At 37.0% G+C, this 20,226-nt stretch overlaps 1 protein-coding gene across 1 annotated transcript; it reads right to left on the reverse strand.

Moving 5' to 3' along the window:
• Positions 1-11,571: 11,571 nt before the first annotated feature.
• On the reverse strand, positions 11,572-19,754 carry LOC127859522 (uncharacterized). Its single transcript, XM_052397025.1, has 3 exons — positions 19,584-19,754; positions 18,082-19,109; positions 11,572-15,596 (listed from the first exon to the last, which is right to left on the reverse strand). Exons 1-3 carry the CDS (start codon positions 19,718-19,720, stop codon positions 15,244-15,246), a joined length of 1,518 nt encoding a protein of 505 aa, XP_052252985.1. The 5' UTR covers positions 19,721-19,754; the 3' UTR covers positions 11,572-15,243.
• Positions 19,755-20,226: the final 472 nt, after the last annotated feature.

The raw sequence follows: 20,226 nt of genomic DNA on the forward strand, positions 1-20,226 counted from the left end.
TACATTGCTTGCAAGGCTGTCAAAAACTCGTTTATAAAAATCTATTTGCCTGTTTATTGCTTATTGTTGGAAATTTGTTTTCAGAAGTAACGGAATCCATCAGCACTGATTCCAGAGTTGTAAATATGAAACATAATGATGGTGATGATGAAGAAAATGAGGATGATGATGAAGATGATGATGATGAAAACAGTGATGATGATAATTATGATGAAGAAGAGGAAGAATTGAGTGATGCAGATGATGACAGTCTTGATGACCCATTTGAGAAAGAAATCAGGGAGCGATATGAGAAGTGGAAAGTGGAGGTTTGTTTGAAGGAACGAGAGAAGGAAGTGCTGAAGATGACGACAGTACATTGTGGAAAGGAATCCGATGGTTGAACAGTTTAAATACCTACCTAAATCCATGGCAACGACGTTGAGGAGTTGGGAATAGGGCGGGTATTCTTGATTCATGATGAAAGGCTCAGGCAAATTTGGGATGACACTTAAGGCATAGGCATTTAGCCCTGTTTTCCCACAATAAGGCTCTGTATGTATGGATGGATGGATGGATGTGTATGTCAATGGATTGATAGATGGTCCAGCAAGTCCTTAACATTAAATGTATACACATTATGGAATAATTAGCACATTTAGTCCAATCAGGTGAATGATTTGTTGCGCTCTTGGTTCTCTTGCAATTAAAAATATTTTTATAAATTATGGACTTTTGTTTTCGTATTTTGCATTTAGCATAATTAATTTTCGCAATAGTGAAAAAAGTTCCTTGTATATCATTTTTCCAGGTGTCTGTTTAGCAGAGTTCACGGGTCAGAGTCCCTTCGATAAACTAAAGGACCACTACTACAACAAACTGACCCACAAAGACTTCAAGAACAGCTTCTTCAAGGCTGGTTGCCCTTGGTTACAGGAGTCGACAGAGTGCGTCGCGTGCGGACGCCATTTCGGCCACTGCTGTTCGCTCATGCAGCACATGTTTGACAAGTCTCGTCGCGTTGATGTCGAAGGCGATCAACATCGGATGATGACCATGAAGGGCGTTGTAGAACCCATCTGCTGTAAGTATTTCACTAAAAGATTTGCGTTCTGTGGACACTGGGCTTGATGCATGTGAAAATTGTATTTGGACTTCACCAAATAAATATTATTTCGTACACCACCTTCATCCATTAAAAAAATCAATCAATGAAATAAGTGTGGCTATGACTTAAGCCAAATTTTCTTAAGTCAAACTTATCTATTTTCGACAAATTTGGGCCTGGTGGCTAGTTAAATTGCAGAGTTTTCCAGAAGAATTTGAGCAGCCAGTTATATATTCAAAGTAGCCGGCGACTAAGCAATAAAACGGAAGTATTTATGCCATTTTAATTGATATTTTGGGAAAAAGTAGGTGGCATCTAGATTGAAAGTAACCTGTGAAATCGCCAGCTGCCGGTACTTACGGAGAACACTGATGTTAAGCCTTGTCGAAGCAATTACGGGAATACAGCCCCTTATTGTTCAGAAGGGATCTGCAATGACACACCATATAGGCATGGAGGAAAACAATATAAAAAAAACATACTACTTGCATGTTAAGTTATTTGTAAGAATTGGGTAAAATATATTTTTTCACATGAAATCAATAAAACAATTTACGGTAAAATGAGGAATTAATTGATTTTTATGGATGCGTTCTTCCACATCTACGCAGATCATGGTGTTGTCTTTTGAGATCATAGAAATGATGTACGAGATAACTCTAGAGTATAGGGGCCTGGTTGCACAAAACTGAAACAACTAGTTAAGGTTACAGTCTGTAACCTTCGCACCCAAATAGAAATAATTTTAAAATAAATGTTATTATCAAGCATTTTCCAATTCCCCATGCAAAGAAATGTGTTTTCAATTAACACATATATTAAAGGGTTAACTTTAAAGTCACATAAATAACTTGATAAAACAAGCGATGTGTTTGTGAAACACTATGTCCCCATATATTTGACCTTTGACCTTGAAGGATTACGTTGACCTTCCACCACTCAAAATGTGCAGCTCCATGAGATACACATGCATGTCAAATATGAAGTTGCTATCTTCAATATTGCAAAAGTTATGGCAAAATGTGAAGTTGGAGCCAACAAAGCAACAAACCAACAGACTGGGCAAAAACAATATGTCCCCAACCATAGTGGTGGGGGATATCAAAAATTAACAGCTGTTAGCTTAAATGGATATTTCAAGTTTTGAGCAGTCCCAGATCTTACTGATTATGTTATGATCCATAAAGATGTTGCAAAATATTAATGAACTGACTTTCATCCAAGGGTTTTTCTGATATTAAAAAAAGGCCGTAAATCGGACCCAATCCCGAGACAAACACATCCAATCCCAAACAAAACTTGTTTAAAAAAGAAGTGTCTAATGATTATTATAACTCTTTTTAAGCTCACCCTAGCACAACGTGCTCATGGTGAGCTTTTGTGATCGCCTTTTGTCCGTTGTGCGTCATCCTTCGTCAACATTTTGCCTTGTGAATACTCTAGAGACCACCTTTATTGTCTGATCTTCATGAAATTTCGTCAGAACATTTGTCCCATTGATACCTCGACTGAGTTCTAAACTGGGTCATGCTGGGTCAAAAACTAGGTCACAAGGTCAAAAAAAAGAAAACCTTGTGAACACTGTAGAAGTCACATTTGATGCCCAATCTTCATGTAACTTTGTCAAAATGTTTGTCTAAATGATATGTTGGTTGAGTTCAAAAATGGTTTCGGTCAGTTGAAAAACATGGCCGCCAGGGGGCGGGGCAGTATTCCTTATATGGCTATAGTAAAACCTTGTTAACACTCTAGAGGCCACATTTATTATCCAATCTTCATGAAATTTGGTCGGAAGATTGGTCTCAATGATATCTTGGATGAGTTCGAAAATGGTTACGTTTACTCGAAAAACATGGCTGCCAAGGGGCGGGGCTTTTTTCCTTATATGGCTATATACATGTATGGCTATAGTAAAACCTTGTGAACACTCTAGAGGCCACATTTATTGTCCAATCTTCATAAAAATTTGGTCAGAAGATTTGTCTCAATGATATCTTGAAAGAGTTCTAAATTGTTTACATTTGCTTGAAAAACATGGCCGCCAAGGGGCGAGACATTTTTCCTAATATGGCAATATATGGCTATAGTAAAATCTTGTCAACACTCTAGAGGCCACATTTGTTTCCGATTTTCATGAAACTTGGTCACCCCAATAATATCTTGGATGAGTTCAAAAATGATGCTGGTTGGTTGAAAAACATGGCTGCCAGGGGGCGGGGCATTTTTTCTTTTATGGCTATAGTAAAACCTTGTAAACACTCTAGAGGCCACATTTATTTTCTTATCTTCATGAAACTTGGTCAGAAGATTTGTCCTAATGATATCTTGGATGAGTTCGAAAATGGTTTCGGTTGCTTAAAAAACATGGCCACCAGGGGGCGGGTATTTTTCCTAATATGGCTACATGTATATATCATGCTTTAGTAAAACCTTGTTAACACTCTAGAGGCCACATTTATTGTCCGATCATCATGAAACTTGGTCAGATGATTTGTCCCAATGATATCTTGGATGAGTTCAAAAATGGTTCCGGTTGGTGGAAAAACATGGCTGCCAAGGGGGCATCACATGGCATTTTTCCTTATATAGCTATAGTTAAACCTTGTAAACACTCTAGAAGCCATATTTATTGTACGATCATCATGAAACTTTGTCAGAAGATTTGTCCCAAAGATATTTTGAACAAGTTCGAAAGTGGTTCCAGTTGCTTGAATAAACATGGCCACCAGTGGGCGGGGCATTTTTCCTTATATGGACTTATGAATCTTCATGAAACTTTGTCAGTATATTTGTTTAAATGATATCTTGGATGTGTATGAAAATGTTTCTGGTCTGTTGAAAAACGTGGCTGCCAGGGTGTTCACTAGTTATGAAAGTTGGTAAGAACATATTGTTCTAGTGACATCTTGGGCTGCACAGAACAGGTCAGTTCCTTTGAATCTCAGGTGAGCGACTTTGAGCCTTTCAGGCCCTCTTGTCATAAACATATAACAAAGTATATAGCTATAGCTGTCAAGTGATTAGCATTCTTTCCGAATATGGCCAGGAAAAGGCCTGATGTGTAAATTTTTATGTCCCCCACTATAGTAGTGGGGGACAAATTGTTTTTGCCCTGTCTGTTGGTCTGTTGGTCTGTCTGTCTGTCTGTTTGCGACAACTTTAACATTTTGCAATAACTTTTGCTATATTGAAGATAGCAACTTCATATTTGGCATGCATGTGTATCTCATGAAGCTGCACATTTTGAGTGGTGAAAGGTCAAGGTCAAGGTCATCCTTCAAGGTCAGAGGTCAAATATATGTGGCCAAAATCGCTCATTTTATGAATACTTTTGCAATATTGAAGATAGCAACTTGATATTTGGCATGCATGTGTATCTCATGGAGCTGCACATTTTGAGTGGTGAAAGGTCAAGGTTAAGGTCATCCTTCAAGGTCAGAGGTCAATTATATGTGGCCAAAATCGCTCATTTTATGAATACTTTTGCAATCTTGAAGATAGCAACTTGATGTTTGGCATGCATGTGCATCTCATGGAGCTGCTCATTTTGAGTGGTGAAAGGTCAAGGTCAAGGTCATCCTTTAAGGTCAGAGGTCAAATATATGTGGCCCAAATCGCTTATTTTATGAATACGTTTGCAATATTGAAGATAGCAACTTGATATTTGGCATGCATGTGTATCTCATGGAGCTGCACATTTTGAGTGGTGAAAGGTCAAGGTCAAGGTCATCCTTCACAAGGTCAAGGTCATCTTACAATGTCAAACATCATATAGGGGGACATTGGTGTTTCACAAACACATCTTGTTTTTGATGAAAAACATCCCAATTCAATCCATTTTGTTGATAGAAATTCCCAAATATATCAATTATCGATTTAAAAAATCCCAATTTATGAAGACTCCTTTTCCCAAAATGGCTAGAACAAGAAACCGTCGGAGACTGGTGATGCTCCCCAAAGATTTTTTTGTCACAATATTGCACTATATATTCAGATAAAAGGAAACGTCTTGAGGGCCCAGTAGTTTGGGGGACAATAATTTTTTTATAGAAAATTTCAAAGGGCCATAACTCTGTGAAAAATCATCCAACCAGAACCCGCTGATAATATGCACATCTCCTCTTAGTAGTGAAGCTTCCCATAGTTTCATTGAATTCCGGTCATTAGTTGCTGAGAAATAGCCCGGACAAAAATTGTGCACGGACGGACAGACAAAGCGGAGATTATATGCTCCCCCCAAAATAAATTTTGAGGGAGCATAAAAACCCCTGACATCTATTCCACCACATTTTACAGATCATGACGTAGTCCATAAAGACCTGAAGAAGCTACAAACGGAGATTGGTGACACTCTGCTACAGGACACTCGCGAACAAGACTTTCAGGAAATGCTTGGGTATGTATTGAAAGCTAATGGCTAAATCAAACTTGAAAAATGTATAGCACATCAAGTGGGCGTTGTAGAATTGTCTATATGTATTTATTTATAGTGAGCAAATAGGGAATCGCACTTTATGTGAATATTCCTAATAATTGGAAATAGCCTAGGTGATAACTTTAAATAGCAGTGTGGATTTTCTTAATGTAACACTCCAAATTGAAATTGACCAGTTGATTCAATTTTTTTTAAATTTCAAAAAAAAATGTTGATACTGGTAACTGTGTTAACCAATTATTTGTTTATATTTTTAAAGGTTGAACCAACCCAAATGGCTACATTATTAGATTGAAAACTGTAAACCTTTGAAAAATAACCAAAAGGCATGGCTAGACATTTCTTTCTACTTGCTAATTGTAATTTTGTCTTTGTTTTTATTATACCACATTGAAACGGTGTAATGTTCTTTCTTAATAAGAATCTTCTTGAAAAGTTAGCTACGATAATTGGATCTCTCACACACCATGATGAGGGACATATTGATGAGCTGCTGTTAATAGTTTGCTTTGTAAGGAAGTTTGATGGTCTGTCCATCATTTCTGGCAGGTAACTATTGTGAATGATTAGTCTGCGCAATAAAAATCATATGACGATGAAATGTTGCACGCAAAAACCTGCCCTTTTTATAAGGCCTCTGTCATTGTTTATTTGACAATATTCAACTTTAATGTGAACATGTTTTTTTAAATAATATGAGCTTCTGGGAAACTGGTCTTGATGCATGTGCTTAAAGTGTCGACCAAGATAAGCCTAGGCAGTCCTAAAGTGTTGACCAAGATAAGCCTAGGCAGTCCTAAAGTGTCGACAAAGATAAGCCTAGGCAGTCCTAAAGTGTTGACCAAGATAAGCCTAGGCAGTCCTAAAGTGTTGACCAAGATAAGCCTAGGCAGTCCTACAGTGTCGACAAAGATAAGCCTAGGCAGTCCTAAAGTGTCGACCAAGATAAGCCTAGGCAGTCCTAAAGTGTCGACCAAGATAAGCCTAGGCAGTCCACAAAGGCTAATCAAGAAAAAACTGTGTTTGCTTTTATGGTATTGTTTTAAGGAGTTCTCTTCTTAGGGAAAATCCAGTTTAGACAGAGAGTGTCGGAGCTGATAAGCCTGTGTGGACTACACAGGCTAATCTGGGAGGACACTATGCGCATACATCAAATTATGTTCTTCCCAAGTGAAGATCATGCAATTTTGAGCTCAAAGTTCATGCCTCAGATTGTGACAGCTCTTTAGAAGACTAATGATTAGTCAGATATAATAATAATGTTTCTACAATGTTATTGAATATAATTTTGTTAAATGTTTTGTCTTCATGGATTTGAAACCATATTTTTCATATTTGTTATATTTCTGATCTGTGATGTAGGATTGTCACTTAAAAAAAATTATTGCACAAACTATTTCAACAACTGGGAGGTAATAGGTTTGATCCCTACTCATAGCTTTCTGTATATCACTCCCATAGACACAAAGAACTAGTTCTACCCAGGGAACTGACTTGGGAGGGCTTAAATAAGCCTTAGGCTTTCGATGCAATAAAGTGGAAATAAATAGTTAACTAATCTATTTCAGGTTTGCCATGATGGCTTCTCGTGCTATGCGCTGCCCAAACCTGTTCGGTGATTCAGACTTGGACGACTCTGATGACTACGACAAGTACGACGAATACTTGGGCAGCGACGAGTACCAGCTTCTTTGTCAGGGGATCAAACGCTGGGACCCTGAGGCTGGCGCTGCACTGGCGGTGCTTAATGGGTGGTAGTTACTTGCTCCGTGACAGTTTTGTGATCCATTGTGGACTAGGGATGGGAAACATCGGCTTCAACACAGTTTTGTGGATAATTGTGGACTAGAGCTGTGAATCTTTTACACTGACAGTTCAATTGTCAAAAGACTAGGGTGTGGAGTGACAGTTTGGTGATCATTTGTGGACTAAGGCTGGGAATCTTTGACACTGTGACTGTTATAAGGTCAAAAGAAACGGGTTGGGAATATTTCACACTCACACAAATTTTGTGAAAAACAGGCCAGGGTTTCTGCCACTGTAGCTATTTTGTTGTGATTTACAAACTGCGGCTGGAGATAAGCTGCCTGGTGAATATTTGGTGCTGTAATGTTGTAGAACTATGTTTCAGTATTTAAAAATTAATCTGTTATTTTGTTTGTTTATTGTGCAAGACATAACATTTTGCTGTTCAATAATACTTCTTACATGCATGTTGGAATTATGTTTCAAAATAAATTTTTGCATCAAATTTTGTTCATTGAAATACAGTAAGTAATATCAACGTGAAAATTTGCTCAAATCTCGCTAACAGTTGGTGTGTCTGAGAGAATTTAACAGTTTTTGCCAAAATTCTGAGCTTTGTAACGTTAAGGCTCTCAAACCCAAACTATTCACAAAAATAATTCAAATCTCCTCTCAGACTGTGAACATTTGTTCTGTTAACAATATCTATTAGTGAGAGTAATCAAATAAAGGCAACATGTAACAACGTCAATCAAAATTTTGCAGTCACCTGCGGTTTTCAGTGTCAACCAGAGTTAGGGTATGGCATCAACCATGGAAACGAAAGATCAACCAGGGTTTCTGTGTGAACCTGGGGTAATGAGTTGTGTTAACCAGAATAATGATAAGCCATCAACTATGGAAAAGAAATATCAATCAGGGTTATTGGGTGAACCAGGAAAGTGGATCATCTAGGATGAGGGAATGAACCAGGCCTAAAAGGTCAATCAGAGCTAGTGTCAACAAATGGGTCAACCAGGATTATGGTGTTAACCAAGCCCAGGGTTTGTAAGGGTTAGTGGTTTAACCACGGCTAGAATATTGTCTCAGAAAATGGAGTAATTCAGGATTGGGGGTTCAACCGAATTGAGGGGGTCAACCACAGCAAGAAGGGTCAACCATGGCCGAGTCTCATGTTGAACTAGGGAGTTAACCAGGTCTAGGGTTTCAACCAGCATTTGGGGGTCAACTAGGGCTAGGGGATTAATTTAGGACCAGGGAGTGAACTAAATTGAGGGAGTCAACCACAACTATGAGGTATACCAGGACCAGCATAGGGGGGGTCAACAGGTACTCGTGCATCTAGCATGGCTAACTTGTATCTGAAAGTAGGTATACTGAGGTTCAAGGCTACCTAGAACAAGTCCCAGGACTACAAGCTGGGTCAACTACAGCATCCCAGGGATCCATTAGCCATAATTAGGGTTCCCATGGCAACAAAGGGATCAACCAGTTTCACAAGACAAAGCGAGTCACTTTTAGTTCACAAGCAGCACTATCATGTGGGAACTGTTTTGGTACCCCCTGGGTCAACCAGGATCAAAGTGTAGTATCTTATACCGACAGTACTTGCCAAATTGACCCCTTATGACAAGACATCAGTAGGGTATCAAAGTACATTTGCCAAACTACTGCTGCTTGTTAAATTCAAGGGCCCTACATGATTTGCTGATCAAAAAACTTGCTGGTAAATTTCAATAAGCCTGATGTAATGTATGTTCATTTTTATTTTAACTTTTATATATCAACAAAATACGTTTTTGAATTTATAAATATATGCAATGGGAGAAAAGGGCGAATTTCATAAAAATATGTAAATTGTACATTGCGCAACACTTAGCAGTTTCAATCATTTACATTATTTAAAAGTTAGTGGCATTCAAACAACATGTTGACGCTATTTCTATTTAACAAGTTTTTGCTGAAACACCACTTTTAGATCATCTACATTTTGTCGTTTTTGCGACTCGTCACCAGTTGAGCACTTCCGTTTCTTGCTCCCATGCAACTACATGTCGTTGTTTATTTTGTTTGTTAACGAAATCGAAGCGTGACACTTCGTGCGAAACTTACGTCCTTAGAAAATGCATTGTAGGAATGTTTTGGTTAAAGTTACCGGTGGTTACTTTGCGGTATATCGTGTTTATACAATCGAGTTACCTTGAAGGTTACTATACCTGGATAACCGCGAACTTACCAAGGTTTGAAAGTTACCGAGCGGTAACTTTAACAAGCGTTTATACAATTGGGTGCAGAAAACAAAAGTAACTACCGGTACGTTACCAGTCAAGTGACAGAGTGCGTAACATTCAACCAAACTGGCCCACAGCTGTATAACAAATGGTTTGACGAAAAGAAAAGTATCTCGACTCAATGAATGTGTTCAATCAATAAAGCAACTTGAGGGTAACTTTATAACATGGGTAGAAAGAAAAGAATTATTCATCTGTAAACTTGATTAATTTGTTAATAGGCCAATATTGGGATTTGATTTTTATTTTATTTTGGCAATGCAGCAGGTTTGAACAGCATTATAAAACAGTAAATAAAGAAACCTCAAAATGCGTAATTTCAATAGGGGTCATCTACTGTCCAAGGCCAATGCACATGGGAAGTATCAAGCCAATCGGTAAATTCTTTGACATTTATTGATCGGAAACGATTTTTACACTCAGTGTGATAGTTACAGTACAGCCAACGCGGAACAAACATAATCTGCGGTCACGCCACGAACAGAACGTTAGTACTCGGCAGCCCCGTCGTGGTTTCACGCGGCGTATCGCGAGACACGCGGCATCAATCCGCGCAATGACGCGGAGTCTGTATTAACCTTCTCGTACTTTCGCGGCATGTGTAGTGACGAAACCTAGATTTACACTTCTTTCATAGTTATTATTTTAACGTTTTAAAAAGCGGATATGATTTTTATATGATGCTTTATAGACTATTTATATAATATCACATCCTCAAATATATTCGACACGTAATGGGCCTAAACAAATTATCGTTTAATTAATTACGCACAACTGTAAATGTTTTGTTCGATTCTCAAATGAGCATTATTCAATTTGTAATCCGAAACACGCTTCCGAATTTTAATGCTAACGCGACAATTAAACAATTAAATGCTAGCGTCAAATAAACAGTGCTTTATCCTTTGTCTCAATAAAAAGCGCGCGAAAATCATACAGACATGTAGAACGCCACATGGAAAGTGTGGGAGTATTTTGTGTTGTATAAAAACATGAACATCACATCACGCCAGGCGGTTTACGCGTGTTTAGTGGAAAAAAACAACGCCCCAACTTTAAATAGAAACAAATGCCAAAATTTATTTGACACTTTAGAAAAATGTCCAATGTTTGTATTTCTTGAAATTCATGAGAATTTTTATCTTAAATATTAACCAGAATTTGCTTTAAAACTGGAATATACAGGATTATCGGGTAATGAGTAGCGACGGGAAAAATAGTAAGTATGCAGTAATAGATACATTTAATTAATTATGATTTTAATATTATGATAATTGATCTTTTAAAATTTATTGACTAATAATAATTTTTCAAAGATTTTTGTTTTATGATGCCCATCGATTCGGCGTCATGTCGCAGATAGCGGCTTGCCTCGACGGACAGATGCGAAGCATCGTGGCGAAATGCGACATGCCGCCGCACTCATGCCGACTCGGCATCGACTAGTTGCGCCTTAACTCCGCGGATTGCGAAATATGTTTGTTCCGCATTGGCTGTACTGTACCTTGACCATTGACCTAGTGATCCCAATTTCAATATGGGTCATCTACTGTCCTAGGCCAATGCACATGTGAAGTATCAAGCCAATCGGTAAATTCGTTGACGAGTTATTGATCGGAAACGATTTTCACACCAAGTGTGATAGTGACCTTGACCTTTGACCTAGTGGCCCCAATTTCAATAGAGGTCATCTACTGTCCAAGGCCAATGCACATGTGAAGTATCAAGCCAATCGGTCAATTTGTTGACGAGTTATTGATCGGAAACGATTTTCACACTTAGTATGATAGTGACCTTGACCTTTGACCTAGTGACCCCAATTTCAATAGGGTTCATCTACTGTCAACGGCCAATGCGCATGTAAAGTATCAAGCCAATCGGTCAATTCGTTGACGATTTATGGGTCGGAAACGAACTGGTCTACCAACAGACAGACCGACCGACAGACAGCAAAACAATATACTCCTTCTTCTTCAAAGAGGGGCATAATAATAAAATAAACAAACACAATCTTTCACTCATATTTTTTTTTCAAATCAGGATGAGGATTACACACTTGTCTTCTGCTTAATGAATTACTTTCATATTGACCAATCAAGGAATTGTACACAAACACATTGGAAAATGACCAATACCAAATTCCTTTTTTTTCCCAAAAAATTTGAAGTCCACAAATGTAAGTGTCCACAAAAAGATTATTCCCCGTCTGCAGTACTTCTGACCTTCATGTTACGATCTGGACCTTTAGTTTCAGTGATTTGTCTACTTCTGAATTTGTTTCCATGACATTAATTTTTCATAAACGTCCTTTCATGGTTATGGAAGAAAACGACTGGGCCCACACCTTTGACCTTGTGCACATCTCTCATTGACTTCATTGACCTTAAATCATCTTAACTTAATGTAAATGCTTCAAATGGTATTCGAAAGCTGAATCAGACACAACAATAGAGAGGCTATTATCATTAAAGTATGACTTTGACCTTAACCTGGCTTGACTAATTCTTCATGGACTTCTGTTCATGACCTTAACATTTGATGTGAGTTTCTGGAAATTCATGATAGGGTAAAACAGTGTAACGAATACAACAAAAATTCAAATAAAGGAAATTACTTTAAATCCCTGTCCCACTTTGCAGCCCAATATTATAGATACTTTCAAAATTACTATTTAAAGTCTGGAATGACTTTTCAATGAGTTATCTTTGGAATTATTATTTCACATAAACCTGAATACCCTATCCCCCTCTGGGACATAATTGGTTATTCATTACTCTGTATCATCTAGACGCTCCATACAAAATTACCATAAGCATAGCAAGCGCCAAGTGATTGAAAACAATCATACAAATTTTAAAATGATACAAATTAATTAAAAAATTGATTTAATGTGAAAACTATCCATTAATAATAGAATAGCAGATATTATTATTATTGAATAAGTTTTCCAAATAACAAGAGTTTGCCAAGCAATATTGTCCCCTACCGGTTAAACTCCACCATTGTTAGTAAAAAAAATAATTATTTTTTTAAATATTTGTTGCCATAGCAACCAGAATTCTCCATATTGCCATCTATCCATGTTTCAAGTTTCATGAAAAAATATGAAGAACTTTTAAAGTTATCGCAGAAACCAGAAAAGTGTGACAGACTGACAGACTGACTGACACATGGAGCGCAAACCATAAGTCCCCTTCGGTTTCACCGGTAGGCGACAATAAATTCTATCCGAGCCACTAAAATAGCAAACAGAAATAAATAGATTTATTGTTATACATGTAATAAATCACATTCTAAAAAGTGTCATTTAAGTAAAAAAAAACAATGTCTCTTATATTGATTTTTAAAATGCACAGTGTTCAAAGAACAAAGTTAAACATTATTTGTTATACACTTAAGACAGACTTCTAAGACTTACCAAGTTAGCAACAAACAACATTAAATAAAAAAAGAACAAGAGCACCGCATAACGGGTGCCAGGCTCGGCTGCGGGTGCAGTTTTGAACAAGAGCTGTCAGAAGATAGCACGCTCGACTTTTCGAGTGCTTGACAGTATAACGTAAGCCATTATAGGGGAAATTGTTCATATTCAATAAAGTCAAGGTAATATAGTCATATTCTAACTGAAAGAGGACCATAATTAAAATATATTAATCACTTATGTTTTAAAGAAGTGGTACATTATAGACGATTCTGAGTTCAGGTATATTTTCCACAATCTATTGAACATATGTAAAGACATAAAACAAACTAATAAGATTATATTTCAAGTTTGATAGCAATAGCGTGGGTGGGATGGTTAGACGGTCTTTAAAAAATAAAATATTAAAAATAAATATTTGTTGTTTTTTTTTACCATGTTGACAAAAAAAAAATGTGTGGGGGGGAGGGGGTGAATAGGGGGAATAATGTGGGGGTGTGGTCATTTATTAGAGGATATTTCAAAAATAAGAAAAAAAAGGAAAAAAAAAATTGGGGGGATGGATCTCGGGAGCGTGGGGGATGGTTTGGGTGGAGTCCATTGTGGTATGTCAGGTAAGTGTTGTTTGGTTAAAGAATGAATCAAATCTAATCCTAAATAAAGAAGTTATGGCAATTTAAGCATAATTCATTAATTAACCTTGAGATTCAATGTCATTCAAAGGTCAAGTTCAAATTCAACTTGCCAGGTACAGTACGCTCATGATAGTAAGAAATTTTTTGAAGTTCGGAAGCAATAGCCTTGATACTTTAGAAGTAAAGTGCATCTAAACACAACATTTAACAAAATATTCAAAGTTACTAAGTCAAAAAAGGGCCATAATTCCGTCAAAATGCCAACCAGAGTTATGCAACTGGTCCTGTACAGACCTCTTATGATAGTTAGCAAGTGTTCCAAGTCTGAAAGCAATAGCTATGATGCTTTAGGAGTAAAATGGACCAATACACAAAACTTAACCAAATTTTCAATTTTCTAAGTATAATAGGGGCCATAATTCTGTCAAAATTCCAGTCAGAGTTACATTACTTTGCCTGCACAGTCCCCTTATGATAGTTAGTAAGTGTTGCAAGAATGAAAGCAATAGCTTTGATACTTTAGAAATAAAGTGGACATAAAAATTAACACAAAACTTAACAAAAAAATTAATTTTCCAAGTATAAAAAGGGGCATAACTCTAAAAATAATGCTGACAAGAGTCATGCACCTCAACCTACACAATTGTCTTGATGCCATTAAGAAGTATTCCAAGTTTGAGTTAATTATCTTTGATGGTGTTAAAGTTATTTGACTTAAAAAAACAAACTTAACCAACGCAGAAAGCAATGGCGATGCCGGGGCGAGTAGTATAGCTCTCATTTTTCTTTGAAAAGTGAAGCTCATATTTTTATTTTATTTTTTTAGGTCACAGTGACCTTGACCGAGTGACCCAAAAATGGGTGCGGCATGAAGAACTCGTCAAGGTGCAGCTACATATGAAGTTTCAAAGTTGTAGGTTGAAGTACTTTGATTTTAGAGCCAATGCTCAAAACCTTAACAAAATGTTAAGGTTTTAGCACAACGCGGACGGCGGACAGCAGACGTCGGACGACGAGCTGGCTATGACAATACATCGGGTTTTCTCCGAAAACAGCCGAGCTACATATAACTTTAATTTTAGAACAAGAGATGTGTTTGTCAATAACACAATGCCTCCAACTGCGCAGCTTTGATTGATTGTTTTTTTTTATCATTTGGCAGGTACAGATAATTATCTCCCTTTAAAGCTTATTACTGCCCTTGGATTTGTTTTTTTTTAACTTTCACCTTGAAGGATGACCTTGACCTTTCACCACTCAAAATGTGCAGCTCCAGATACACATGCATGCCAAATATCAAGTTGCTATCTGAAACAACATAGAAGTTATGAGCATTTTTCGAAACCTTAACGAAAATTGTGACAGACAGACGGACGGACGGACAGTCCGATCACTATATGACCTCTTTCGGGGGCATAAAAATATGTGTATCCATATTTCAAAATCATTCTTGCAATTTAACATACACTATTACATTTACTGCTATTGTTACTTTCATCACCTTATTCTGCACATATACAAGTTGTACTATATTAAAAAATATTGTTGCATTGTATTAAAACAATTATTTACAGCTATTGTAATTTATATCACTTATTATAGTACAAATAAGATACAGGTATAATAAGCTATTTCACTTTGTACACCAGGATCTTTTTGTGCTCCCACTGTCCCACAATAATGGAGTCAGTAATTCTGTTGTAGCAGACTGAAATTGGCCTCTTAACTCCATCCCTCTGGGTAGCAAGAGTGGCCAGCTTCATACTACCCTTACTATCCACCTGTATGATATTTTTTGAATCCCGTCCACACACAAGCACCTGGCCTGCAGGTGTCACATGTAAACCAGTCAGAAATGTTACTGCAGGGTCCATAAAGGTGGCAAGGATTGATCCATCCTTGGCCAGAGTGAGCAGCTTGTGCTGTTTGGGGCTAGTGATATACAACTTGTCACCTGTAGGGCTCACTGCACAACGTGATACTGCGAAACAGAATACATCATTACAATCTTTTGACATAATTATGGGTGTAAATTACAAAACCATACAGTATAAATGTATGTCTGCAAATGCTTGCAGCTATGTTTGTCACTTTTACTTTAGTTCAAAAACAACCAATAATGAAACTTTCATGTCTCGTTCTTTTTCACCAGTTACCAAAGAAGGATGTAAAAATTAAAACCACATACAAATATTTTTTTCATTTCCTATTTGTTGTGTTGTTGGCAACAAAGTATTGTATGCAAAATATTGAAACAATTTCATTCAATATTTAGCATATTACACTTGAATGTTTATTTGATAACAAAATATAACAAGAGTGCCAAACTGTCACAAGCTACGCCCGTTCGAAGGTTTTGGACACCATGCTCAATGCTTGAAATGCACTTAATGACCTCGAGACCTAGTTATTGACCCGGCATGACCAATACTTGAGCTTGACCTAGATATCATTTAGATGTAACATCTGACTAAATTTGGTGAAGATCAGATGAAAACTACTTCAATTAGAGAGCTGACACTATGCTAAATGCTTGAAATGCACTATGTGACCTCATGACCTCGTTTTTGACCCGGCATGACCCACACTCGAACTTGACCTACATATCATCTAGACACAACTTCTGACCAAATAATGTGAAGATTAGGTGAAAACTACTTCAATTAGAGAGAGGACACCATGCTAAATGCTTGAAATGCACTAAGTAACCTCGTGACCTAGTTTTTGACCCGGCATGACCCATGTTTGAACTTAATCTACATATCATCTAGACACAACTTCTGACCAAATTTGGTGAAGATCGGGTGAAAACTACTTCAATAAGAGAGTGGACACCATGCATAATCCTTGAAATGCACTAAGTGACCCCGTGACCTAGTTTTTGACCCGGCATGACCCATATTTGAACTTGACCAAGATATTGTCTAGACACAACTTTTGACCAAGGTTGGTGAAGATCGGATGAAAAATATTTCAATTAGAGAGCGGATACTGCTGTGGACGCCGCCCGCCCGCCAAGGGTGACACTATAATACGTCCCGTTTTTAAAAACAAGCGTATAAAAACAGGTCAGAAGAAGTGATTTTCACAGTAATGCACTTTCTTTTCATAAACCCTGTTGTGTAGTGACACTCAATATGCATTTTTATGCATCAGCATAAACAGTTTTAAGAGTAAAACTGAAAATGTTTGAGTCTCCAGGGATCGGGATAAAGGTGCGCAGTGCGTTCTTTTCCCATTAAACGAAAAACTGCGCATTATTTCCGTAATTCGATGCGCACCATTACGCAATGCCATGCCGGTTGCATAAATCTTATCCATGTATAAGAAAAACTACTCTTACACAATTTATTTGTTGCTTACTCGACTTATGAGATCGTTCATGAAAAATAATCCAGGTAGAAAGATCCCCGCGTCGTCCCGGTAATGTATGCTAAAGTTGTTGTTGTCATGATTTACAACGCAAAACGCCTTATTTGAACTGACGCGAATTAATTTAATAATATTTTTCAACTTCGCTTTTGCTTTATTTTGATAATAAATCCAAAGTTTAATGTTAGCAAGTGTTTTTTACTGGAATTGTAAACATAGTCAGTTAAAGACTTTCAAAAATTTGCACTGAGTGTGAATTGGCAGTTTGACGTCATCAAAGGAAAGCAGCTTACTGTCTGAAGCAATAAAGCGACAAATTTCTCACCGACAAAATTGGCTTCCTTTGTCTAGCAATCAACATACGGAACCAATCGTGTGTTTGTTCCTCAATCGCAATAGTCCAATTTAATAATAGCACGTGCATAGCTCCACCTTTGAACCTTTTGCATTGAACGAGGTGGAGTTGAACGGATAATTGAGCAAGTGTTTTACGCAAGTTGAGTTCAGATTTGCAGAAATTACACAGCCCTAAGAATTGAAATGACAAATACATTTATCAATGATTTTCCGAAATTTACCAATTAGTTCCGATTTACAAACTTTCTGTACAGTTTCTAACTATGCCTATGGCGTACGCCCGTGTTTACAAAATTCCTAAACACATATATCGTAAATAATGGCAGTGTTTTATTGGATTATTTTTAGTAATTATCAAATTCCAAGGTAATACTATTTTTATCTACTATAATATCGGATTTGTTTAATATAATTAACATGTTAAACAATATAGTTGCGTGACAAACTTGGAAATAAATTTGATGGGGTCGCAATATTACTGACACTCAGATTTTCCTATTGTCTGTAATTTTTACCCGAAATAAATCTTGAGAAGTGCCGATTCATTATTGCAAAGTGCCCATTCAACTTTGTAAGCGCCCATTGTTGTTTTCATATATGGGGCAGTAATCCCATCAGAGAAAATATATCCCGATCTCTGAGTCTCTTACTCCTGTAAAAATTAACTTCTACATATGCTTAATGACTCTTTATAATACATTTCTTGTGTATAAAGACAAATCCTACATAATACCTACCTGTCTTTTTATCTGATTTATCTTCGTGCAGTTTGCTGACAAGTGTACATGTATCACTCAGTTTGTACTTGAACAGAGCAGTGCCAGAGGTTACAAACAGGTTTCCCTTTTGGTAGACAATACTATGACAGTAATGTTGAAATTTAAGTATTCTGTCTTTCACCAGCTGGCTATTGTTGACTTTGATAAAAAGGATCTTTGAAGGAGGAAAACCACCGTGTGTGTCCTTTGGACTAACAGCAATACCAAACTCACTGGGAGTGATCTGACAAATGCCCAGTGGCTCATTGAGCTGAGGATCAGATACACTACAGTGACTCACCACCTGGTACGTTTGGCTCAACAGCTTGATGTTACTATTGAACGTGTCTGTAACTAGGACCTGTCCACTAGAAAGAACACATATGTCTCTGATAGTGCATTTGAGTTCACCTTTTGTGCGTACATCATACTCAGACTTCCTGTCTATCCTAATTACTTTGTCTGGATTTTGCATCACTGTCAATGTCATCCCAAGACCTGACAACTTGGAAAGGTACTCCACAATTTCATTATTAGGCTGAAAAGATATTGAAGATTTTACTTCAACAAAGTTCTCCTTCTGATATTTTTCAAACTGCTGAATTTTATCCTTGCATTTAATGCTGGCTATAAGAGATAGTTCCTGCTTGTTTTTATCACCAATGTTGTGAATAGCTTCTCCAAGTTGTTTTAATTCATCTTGAAGAGTGGAACATTTGTCGATATCCCGATCAAGAGGGGCTTGCAGTTTGGTCAGTGTATCTTTCAATTCCTGCATTGCCTTTTGTTCAAGCTTGTTTAAGGCTGCAATTATTTTTTTACGATTTTCCTGTATTTTGTGTAACTGCTCATCATATGAACTTAGCAGAGTCTGAATGCTATCCTCCTGGTTTTCTTGAAGCTCCTTCAGTTTTGCCAAAGTAGTTTGGATGGTAACTGATACTTGTTTCAGGTCTGTGCGGGTATTTTTTACCAAGTCTGATAAAAGAATCACCGTTTTGCATGTCCTGTAAAAAAAATCATATTGTTTTGATAAAAACAAATTTTTCATAAATTAAGCAAAATATTTAATTTTTACAACTTGATCATTTGCAAATCTGGAAATTTTAAGTAACACAAATCTTCATTGATTATCTTTATTAATTGTTTAATAAATGCAGGAAAATGATAACTTATATCATTTACCTCAAACTAGACTCAAGCGTGGTATAGTTTCATGTGTGTACATGTAGTCTTAACCCAAAGTTAGGTTTTAAGTGCATCAGACTATTAAAATTACCCACTTAAAAAGAAGTTCATCAATGAAATAATATTAGGTTATTGATAGCGCAAGAAATGGCGGTTTCTTCAAATAACATTTTTTTATTCCTATTCTTTACACTAATTTTTTGGATAAGTATTAAAGTTCATTTCAAAGCAGTTTAAAACCATACACTTTCTGTCTTTAATGTTTTTATGACAAATGAGATAAAAAAAAATACCTGTGATTCAGAATAGCACATTTATTGCAGCACAGCTGGCTATGGTCTTCGCAAAACATTTCATTGTTTTCTTCTTTATGAACATCACATTTAAGAAGAAAATCTTCCATCTTCTTGGCAACTGGCCATTTCTTCATATCTCCTCTTCCATGAGGGGAATGTTGCGTAAACAACTGGTCATGCAAGTCAATACATTTCCTGCAGAAAAACTTCACGCAGGATTCGCAATAATAATCAGCTGATTCCTCTAGTTTCTTTTCTTCGCAGGTCGAACACAAGAAGTCTTGGACCATGTCAGATCCACTTTCAATGGTGGGTTGCGAAAAGGTTGCCATTTTGTTGACCACTGAAGCTTTTTATCTCTAAATCTTTGATTTTACTCAAATAATAAGGTATCTTGTCTTATTGATTGTCAACAAAACAAAACACACTAATTTAGCTATTGTCCAATGTTTATCAACAAGTGATGTCCAGCTTAACAAAGTCAAACACAAATCAACTTTAAGTTTGTTTGCAAGGTTTTAACTCGGCAACACCCAGAAACGCATTCGGTACCCCTCGCAGATTATCTTAATCGGGCTCGGGAGAAATACGGGTTGAAAGTAGTCCGCCCACGTGATACCATTCTAAGAATGTTACAACA

This window comes from Dreissena polymorpha, chromosome 15 (assembly GCF_020536995.1).
Source record: "Dreissena polymorpha isolate Duluth1 chromosome 15, UMN_Dpol_1.0, whole genome shotgun sequence".
Taxonomy (NCBI): Eukaryota; Metazoa; Mollusca; class Bivalvia; order Myida; family Dreissenidae; genus Dreissena; species Dreissena polymorpha.

Excerpts from the sequence above, each read along its gene's own strand:
- LOC127859522 (XM_052397025.1), bottom strand. The coding sequence starts at position 19,720 with ATGAAGAAATGGCCAGTTGCCAAGAAGATGGAAGATTTTCTTCTTAAA. Across the intron at positions 19,110-19,583 it reads TGTGCTATTCTGAATCACAG|GACATGCAAAACGGTGATTC; the intron begins GTATTTTTTTTT and ends TTTTTTTTACAG. Across the intron at positions 15,597-18,081 it reads TAAATCAGATAAAAAGACAG|TATCACGTTGTGCAGTGAGC; the intron begins GTAGGTATTATG and ends TCTGTTTCGCAG.